This window comes from Phoenix dactylifera, chromosome 14 (assembly GCF_009389715.1).
Source record: "Phoenix dactylifera cultivar Barhee BC4 chromosome 14, palm_55x_up_171113_PBpolish2nd_filt_p, whole genome shotgun sequence".
NCBI classification, from domain to species: Eukaryota; Viridiplantae; Streptophyta; class Magnoliopsida; order Arecales; family Arecaceae; genus Phoenix; species Phoenix dactylifera.
In genome coordinates this window covers 343,170-352,383 of record NC_052405.1, presented here as the reverse complement: position 1 = coordinate 352,383, position 9,214 = coordinate 343,170, and the positions used below count along the sequence as shown (strand labels likewise).

The 9,214-nt window shown below is 36.2% G+C and overlaps 1 protein-coding gene across 2 annotated transcripts; it reads right to left on the bottom strand.

Moving 5' to 3' along the window:
• Positions 1–240: 240 nt before the first annotated feature.
• Positions 241–6,523, bottom strand: LOC103701295 (protein NRT1/ PTR FAMILY 5.10-like). 2 transcript variants are annotated; one of them, XM_008783308.4, is made up of 4 exons: positions 6,347–6,523; positions 6,043–6,260; positions 1,474–2,015; positions 241–1,255 (listed from the first exon to the last, which is right to left on the bottom strand). In XM_008783308.4, the coding sequence occupies exons 1-4, from the start codon at positions 6,429–6,431 to the stop codon at positions 427–429; spliced, it is 1,674 nt and encodes a 557-aa protein (XP_008781530.2). In that variant the 5' UTR covers positions 6,432–6,523; the 3' UTR covers positions 241–426. The 2 variants fall into 2 exon arrangements, with proteins under 2 accessions (XP_008781530.2, XP_038989132.1); XM_039133204.1 differs by lacking the exon at positions 6,347–6,523 and having other exon boundaries at positions 1,474–2,305; positions 6,043–6,126.
• Between the last annotated feature and the right edge of the window lie 2,691 nt (positions 6,524–9,214).

Below are 9,214 nucleotides of genomic sequence, written 5' to 3'. Positions count from 1 at the left end.
TGCATAGAACCAAGCATACCAAGTGATATGTACAGGACATTCTCAAATTTCTATTATCTTGTATCCAAATTACTCCCAGATAACCAAAAGTTATGACGCGCGCGAGCAGATATATGGTATGCTTGTATGTTTCATCTTTTACGAGCATAAATTGCATGTAGAACAGAAGATGATTGCTTTCTGTAATGTTTGTATGTTGGTATGCAGGAAATCACAACATGCTGTTTGTTCAAGCGAAGATTGTGAACAAAATTTTCTATTTCATTCTGGAATTGCCCAAATATATATATGTACATGCAGGACTGCAGCGATTAGCTTGTGAACTTGCCATCAAAACGAATATATATGTATATATATACACAGGAGATGAACATTATTGTTAACATACAAAACCTCCATCATGAATTATATTGGAAAGACCTCGCCTCAAAACTTCTTATAGATGTATGATCTAGCAAAATGGAGAAATGCCAAACATCCTGCAAAATTAAGTCCTGCAAGAAGCCAAAAGAAGTAATCGAGATGCGCTCGATTGATATTGTTAGCAAACCAGCTCTCCCCTCTCTCGAGGGTAAAGCTATCAATCATAGAGATGAGGAAACTGCTAAGAAAGCTCCCTACACCGCAGATACTTAAGTAGAGAGCAAGACCAACGCTCCTTAGCACGCATGGCATCTGATCATAAAAAAATTCTTGCATACCAATCAAGGTGAATGCTTCAGAAATCCCAAAAATAACATACTGAGGAACCAACCACCATACACTCATTGGGACTGGAAGATTTGGCATGTCAACCAGCCCAAAATCTCTAGCAGTTTTGAGCCTCTTCACCTCTACTAGCCCTGCTGATACCATCGAAGCAGTAGAGAACACCATCCCAATACCAATTCTCTGCAACATTGTTATACCAGAAGGATTTCCAGAAAACTTCCTCCCTATGGGAACAAGTACAAGATCATATATGGGGACGAAGACTACGACCATGATGCTGGAACATAGTTGCAGTGAAGCTGCCGGTATTTGATATCCAAAACCCACGTCTCTCTCCATGGTATTGCCTTGCTTTGTGAAAAGAGTCTGTGTCTGTGCAAACACAGTGCCATATATTAAACAAGCAAGCCATATGGGTAGCAACTGAACCAAACCCTTCACCTCTTCCTCAGTCAAACTATTGTTGCTAATTGAATGAACTTGCTTGGATGGAGAAGAAACATGACAATTGACTGAAATAACTTCTTCTTTGTGATCCAGAGACCTATATAGTCAACAACAATCACAATCATCGGTATTGGAGGAACCATTTCTAATGATACATGACACTAGCAAATTATGATACCACATTTAGTAATTTAATCACATCAGTAAACCAATGTGCAGAAATTGGCAAGGCAGTGAACCAAATTATTAGATATTTTTCTCTCTCGAGAAAAAAAAAAGCATGGAGGAAGACGAATTGAATGGATTGGATCTTACTCAAATTGAGTTTCCTCATGCAGCAGCAATGTCTCCCCAGATTCATCAAATGTGGAAGTAGGAGTCTTTCTATTCCTGAGAAATTCAAAGCACACCTTGGCTATCCTCGCAAATGGGCTTTTGTCTTCTAAAACAAGGTGGCGATAAGTTTTGTTTCCAAGCATGAAAACCACGAGTGCAAGTGCCATGGCAGTGCACTGGAGTCCAAAGGCAACAGCCCAGCTAACATAGTCTTGGATGTAATTGAGGACCATATAGGCAGCGACAGAGCCTAAGGCTACACCAACATACCACCAGTTAAAAAAGGAGCTCCTTGCTTTGCTCTTGGAGGGATCTCTGATGTCAAACTGGTCAGCTCCAAAAGCCTCGACGCATGGCTTGTGCCCACCCTGTCCCAGAGCAACGAGGTAGAGAGAGAAGAAGAAAAAGATAACATGAAAGGGAGAGGGGGGAGGGCATGCTGAGATCTCTCCCTTACTAAGAGTGCAGTCAGAGGACGCAAGAGAAAAAAGAGCAGCTGAAAGAGTAAGCAAGGCTAAACCCTGAAATTCCATTCAATTATAGTCAGTTTTCAGCTCTAGTCAGCCGAAATAGCAAATTGCTGAATCATACACAGAAGATTTCTTTTACTGAACCATGCACAGAAGATCCTTTTCTACGTATCTTTTTTAATAACATGCAAGCAACAAAATTGCATTCTTATGAATCACTGCAAAAGTTCCAGTTAGAGCTTTTCACCTAAAGATGTCTTCGTAATCTTAAATTCACCAAAATAGTCATTGAAAGAATTTTCTTCATTGAAGCGCCTTGTTCTTTTCCTCTTCAAAAGAAACTGAAAAATGGGTCAGAATACTAATGTCACCTCCCCCATCAAGCTCTTAGAAGAGGCAACACCTACCAGTTTGCTTTCTTTGTAATTTTTTGAAAAAAAAATGTCAAAAACTTTTGAGAAAATAATTTGTTAAAACTTCACTATTTAACTTTGACATCCATGAAAAATAAGCACGTCATACCATATATTCAAATGGTTCGACTTGTTTATGAACCACTTCCTTATTAGTAAATTGGTAACTATGTTAAAGACGACTTAGTAATGCCATTGTACCACTTCTTACGAGTAAATTAGTTTCAGAAGAGCCTCAAATCATTCCTTTCGAAGGAAACATAAAATAGTATGATACCAGGCCCACATCTTTTTTGTTGGAGATCATTGATTTTTCTCCCCATAGTATCAGCATTAGATTTTCCATTATAGTTTTTTCATCGATTTCCAGACTCCACTTATGAGTTAATCTAGGAAAATTATGAAACTTGCTACGATTAAATTAGCAATAATGACATTCGGCACTTTTTTTTCTCTATCCGTTAGCAACTTTGCCCAGATGCCCCTCAAGTTGAAGAGCCACAACAGCTTGAATAATTATTGCACATTTTTTGACAGCCAGATGTGACCATGCAACTAGGGCTGGAAATTGGCACGTAGGTTAACCTAAACACAACCCGAGGTTTAGGTATGGCTCTTAGGTTGGGTTCGATTGAAATTTTCAATCTGATCAAATTCAGATTGGATTCTGGCTAATATATCAAACAACCGGCAAAGCCAAATCCAAATTCATATAAATATATTACATACATATATTTGATGGTGATTCATTTTCTAAGATCTTGCTAGTATTTTACAACTACATAAAATTGGGATCCATATTATACTCGCATTTTATTTTATTTTCAAATATTATTTATATTGCATAGAAGCATTTATAAATGATTTGGCTAAATGATCTAATTGACCCAAGCTAACCTAACAACCTGACCCAATCCAAACCAACCCAATTTTGAACCCGAGATCAAAAAATTGAGGTCAGGTTTAGTTTGGGTTGCGGCGCTCAAGTTAAAAGTTGGGTCGGACTAGATTCTAGGCAAAAGTCTCAAGGTGCTGGATTGGGCTAGGACTGACATCCAACATGATCTGATCCACCCAATTTCCGCCCCTAGATACTACCGAGAGGGAAGTAATTCACCAAGAATAACTATTTGATGAGACAACAAGAATCCTCAACACAAAATATCATTATTTCTAGTTCATTGGAGGAGGCTAGAAGGGAATTGGGATTCCATCTTTGGCCTCATTCTAATACTTGATATGACAATAAAGGATGTAATCAAAATTCCTTTAGAATTACAAATTTATAATACTTTCATTTGAAGGGTGGCAATACTACTCGTGTATAGGAGAATGATCATTCCCATAAAAATAAGAATTAGTTAACAATATTTTATGATATAAAATAGCAAGCAATGATATAATTTTAAGTGAATCAACAATCATTGAGCATGAGATATAATAAAATAAATTAATTGATAAATATATAATTCAAATTATTATGAAAATAGTGAAATACCAAATAGCACGCATCGTAGTATGATATCAGCTACTACATAAATGTGTACTATATATCATATATTAGCAAACGGGCACTGTATAATATCTGTTAAATAAAATCTAAAAATATAAATTATTAAATATTATTAAATAGAAAAGATAAAAATCCTTATATAAAATAATAAACATTAACAGGACAGTAAATCTATATTAGATATTATAAAAATAATATGTAAATATTTAAGATTTGAAACAAAAAATTGATTTAACATGTAAAATAAAATAAAAATAATTAATAAAATATAAAATAGAAAATAATATTAAAGATATATCTAAAAACTAATATAAAACTTACTATATTACAATATATAACCATAAAATTACATACTAGAATTTCAGCACTATTTTTTTCATGCATTTCTCGCTTTGCATCCAAATAAGAAAATGGGAATCATGATTCCAAGTCCTTGCCTTTCATTCTCGTTCTACTGCTATTCCATTCTAGTTTTTTTTTTTACAGTTTTGGAAGAGTTTAACAAGGACGGCCGCCTGCGACTCTGCGAGGGTGACATGCACCATCCAATAGAACTATATTGTAGTAGCAGGCATTAGGTGCGGGAATTCTCGACAGTCCGCGAGGCCCAGCCAGATCCAATTGTCGGGCTGATCACGGATTTTCTGGCCCGTCCAGCTCGGTCCGAAATTTTTCGGACTTGAGCATTTAAAAAAAGGCCCATGGGCCAGATCTGAGCAGAAAAAATGGCCCGACCAAAAAATCGGGCCGGATCTGGAAACTTTTAAAAATCGCCCGGCCCGACCCGTGTTTTATATATATAACAAGTTAGTTATATCCTTAGCATTAATCAAGATGTTTGTCTCAAAAAGTTGGTACTGCAAGTCATGTGTTGAATCCAATTAATTATTGGAGAAACAAAATAAAAGTAGAAAAATACATCCAGTTTTAGAGAGCCCATTAAGCTGTTGGGTCATTATGGTCCATTTCTAGATTCCAAACAAAGAAAAAATCGGACCTGTCGAATCGGGCCTGGGACCAGATTTATAAAATCGGATCGGGCTGAACAAAAATTTAAGTCCGACAATTTGACCAAGCCTGGATCTAGTCATCGGGCTTAATTTTTGCTATAGAGCCCAGTCCGGCCCAAATTTTGACCAGCCCTACATACGACGACTACGGCAACCACTTATCAGAAAGCTACGCTAGGATGTTTATCTATATTTTTTTTTAACCCCTTCAATCAGTATCCACTGTAAGGGCCCTCTATATGGTTAAAGACACGAGGGTGGACCCAGTACTCCATCATGTGATGTGATGTGTGTTGGAGTTTATGTTTAGTTTTAAAACTCTTAACAAGAGTTGTTGGCACTCCTTAAAAAAACATTGGCTCCTATTTTATAAGAACGAGATATTTCTGAAATATCACATTTCCAGAAATATTGTGGTCCAGTATTTTAAATAATTCAATCTAAATTACTAGTTTTTTGAAAATGAAATAAAAAATTCTCCTTTTTTATTTTTTTATTTAAATATATGAAGAAGTTGGCCGAATCAAATCTCAAAATATCACCGCAAACCTTACGAAACGAATCACATTTTTAAAATATTATATATCACACATTTCGATTCAGATAAATTCTTTACAATTTTTTAATTTTATTCTAATAAATTATTTTTATAATATTTTTATAAAATAAAAATATAGTAGTTTTTAGGTAAAATATTTTTAACAATATAATGTTTTTTGCGCTACCGGCAATATAATTAAAAAAAAAGGTTAAGATAACAAACAACATTAAAACACGTGCAATAATTAGGAGAGCATTCATTCAATTATCGTACGAATGGTTAAGATTTATAATATATTACAAAATGAGACATCCCCAAGTGCAATTTTATTACGCGTTTCCCTTGACGTTTTCCCAGACGGTTCTCGTCACGGAAACGGTTTATCCCGCATCAGAGGGTTTGAGGTGAGATCCAACGGCTGCCGTGAATCCCGGCACTGCGAAGCGCGGCTCAGCATAGGCCGTTGGATCTTCAGTGGGACACCAAACCTGTTCCTGATGCGAACCAAACGCCGTCCCTCTGATCCATAGGTCCGATTGCGGGTGCATGAACGATCTAGTAGCTGCCACGTGGTAGTAAAAAAAATGGACGGAAGGCGTACCAGGACGTAGAGGAGAGAAGAGACGAGGACCGTCCGATATCGGCCGAGCCAGGAGTCGGCGACGACCGCCCCTAAAATCGGCAGCAAGCTGGCCGTCCCGGTCCAGGCGTTGGCGTTGGCCGCGCCGGCCGCCGTGGATTGGCGGAGCGGCCCCGTGAGATAGCTTATGAGGTTGGAGGAGATGCCGCTGTAGGTGAATCTCTCCGCCACCTCCACCCCTGATCAAGAAACGGACAGTGGCGGAGAAGCATGGGGTACAGTGTATCAACGATCAGATGTAGAGGCAGGGCATATAACTCAATACCTATGATGAAGAAAGCGGCGGTCCAGCCGCCGGTGGTGGCGGAAGGGGAGATGGGACAGCCCTTAGAATCCACCACGCCTCCCATCTCCGACGGGTTTCTTTGTCTTCTGATAGGACGATGGAGTGGCGGAGACCAACAGCAGAGTTGGTGTTTTGGGCGTCAGCTTTTATGCACGCATTTTCTAATATTTCATTCTTCCTTGCAAGAAATGCTGAAGGAGGGACCACTAGGCAAGATTTTTTTAATGAAAGCATCCCTGAAGCCGGAGTTTTTGTATCATTTTTGGCAGCACATAAAAGCCAGATTAAACGTAATAAGATTAAAGAGTGCGAAGACAAAGTTTGAACTCAGAACCTCTGCTCTACTACCATGTTGAAATCACCATTTATCTCAAAAATTTAAGTTAATAGAATGAGATAGATTTATTTATATATTTTATATTTTCTTACATATATATAAATATTTTTTAGAAAAAACAAATATATGATGTACCAATAATTTAAATTTTGAACAGTGGCTATTTTTTTAATTTTATTATATTAAGAAAAATAATGCAACTCATCAGCCCTTAATTCTTCATCCAATATAGCACCCGAGGGATCACCAATCACATGAGCTGCTCACAAGGATGAACAGCCAGCTGCAATAATTATGAGCTTGTTTTTTTTTTTCAATGTGCCATCATTTTGCGATGTTTTTTTATATGATAACTTTTTTTTTTTTTTTTTTTGCTAAAGTATGATAACTTCTTTTCAACTCCATATATGTGTATATATATTTATTTGTTCTTATATTTAGATGTTGGTGGTTACGTGCCAGATATTCTTGAATTTTAACTAAAACGGATTCATATAATAATTTTTTATTTCTAGTTGTTTTATTGGATGTTAAATTTATCTGTTAATTCTCGTTGCATATATAGATTTGATAAAAATTTCATCGAAGGCTATGTTGGAGGAAATCACAAAAAAAAATATTACTTTTTGTGCCGGGAATCGAAGTCGAGATGGTGGTTTTTTGAGATCTTTTGTTGATGTGAGGTATCTGCTAGGGTTTTGAGACATTTAGGTGGCAATCATGCCTGGTATTTTAGGAGGTGTTGTTTTGGAGAGAGAGAGAGAAGAAGATAGCACTTTGGGGATTGGACAAGATATAACTTATTTTTCTAAAAAATTAAACAATACATTTATGTAGATCATGATGTTTATTAATGCTGAAATTTATTATGGTCCAGAAAAACAAAACAGTGGCAAGATTCAAATTCTTTTGCAAACTTGCTGACTAGCCAGCATTTATTTACCAAAACTTACCGTAAAAATTTAAGTAAGATATTTTATGATTCTAAGTTTTTTTCTACGGTATTTTTGCAATATTTGATGCATCGCGGAAAGAAACTTTTGCTATACATTTCTTTTAGGTAATTCTAAAGAATTATTAAATTTTCGATTTCAATGAAGGTTTTTTTTTTTTTTTTTTTTTTTTTTTTTTTTTTTTTGCCTAAGGCATGCTGATTCCTCTTTGATAAACTTTTCCGAAAAATCTGTTGGAAAAAATGTACGTGTACTAAACTTCTCCACGAGAAAATGCCTAAACAAACATCCTTGGCTGCAATAAAGTAATATACTTTGACAGTTGAGTCTTTTTCATAGCTTCAATGACATGACAACTGACAAGAGCCTACCATGACAAGACTGCGGAGAAGATGATATAGCTTAAGCCAACAACAAATCGTCATCGCTATTTTTTATTTACCTTAAAATCTTCTCTTTCTTTGTACCCAGCTCAAGCAAAGAAACTGGGGTAGCCGAGGAATAAAATAATTGCAGGGTTTTTTCCTCCTAAATGATTGCTATTTTTCCAATGTTTGGTTATAAAATTAATTTTACAGTCCGCTGGATTGATCGGGTTCCTTGTTAGGAGATCAAAATTGTAGTATTATCCAGTTTTATGGAAGGACAATATTAAAACTTTGTTTAAAATTTTTGAACAAAAAGTCGGTTGGGAGTATACTAGTATTTTAAACCATCTGATCTAAAGCAATAAATGTTAGCCAACCTAAATATTTGGAGGATTAGTTTAAAATTTGAAATACTAAAAATTATTATTTTGATGGTAACCTCTGTTTGTTATGTTCCAGCTCTCTTCCTATTATACTGTAGTGCTGTTTGGTCATTAAAGGCCAGATCTCTAATCTTCATCTTAATTTTTTCAATAAATAGGCGCATGGGAGCTACTGTTACAAGAATTTAGTAGCTGGAAAAGAAAACTAATATTAACCACACAATATGGAGCTTTTGCTAGTTCTTTATTAAAAAAGGAAACTAATATTAACCACACAATATGGAGCTAATTACCAAGGAAAGATTATTCCATAGGGTATTTATGCTACCGAGGTCTAATATTTGTCACCCGAATTGGAATTTCATGATTTGTAAAAGTAGAATGCTAACAAATGGTACAAGGCATTGGCCACCACCAATGCGCTTTTACTTCGCAATTATATCAACCATCCAATGCAAGCTCCCAAGGATGGGGCCCATGCATCTCCACCTCCTAATTTTTGGATCTCCGCTCACATGCTGGGGGATATCCCCAATGAACTACATAAATGTATGCCTTTTCTTTCATAACTTGGCACATATTTTTCTTTTATAACAAATAAACATGTGAAAATAATTTTTAAAAAGTTCTTGAAGCCCATCTTCTCAATCCCCAAGCCTTGTGAAGAACACTTGCTCCAATATACCAAACAACTTGACACATCTCAGAATCGACCATAACCGACGTGGCAGAATGATATCTCGCCATAAAGTCTCCAACTGACCAATAAAAGCCACCATGTAGCTAACCCTATAGACATATAGAGA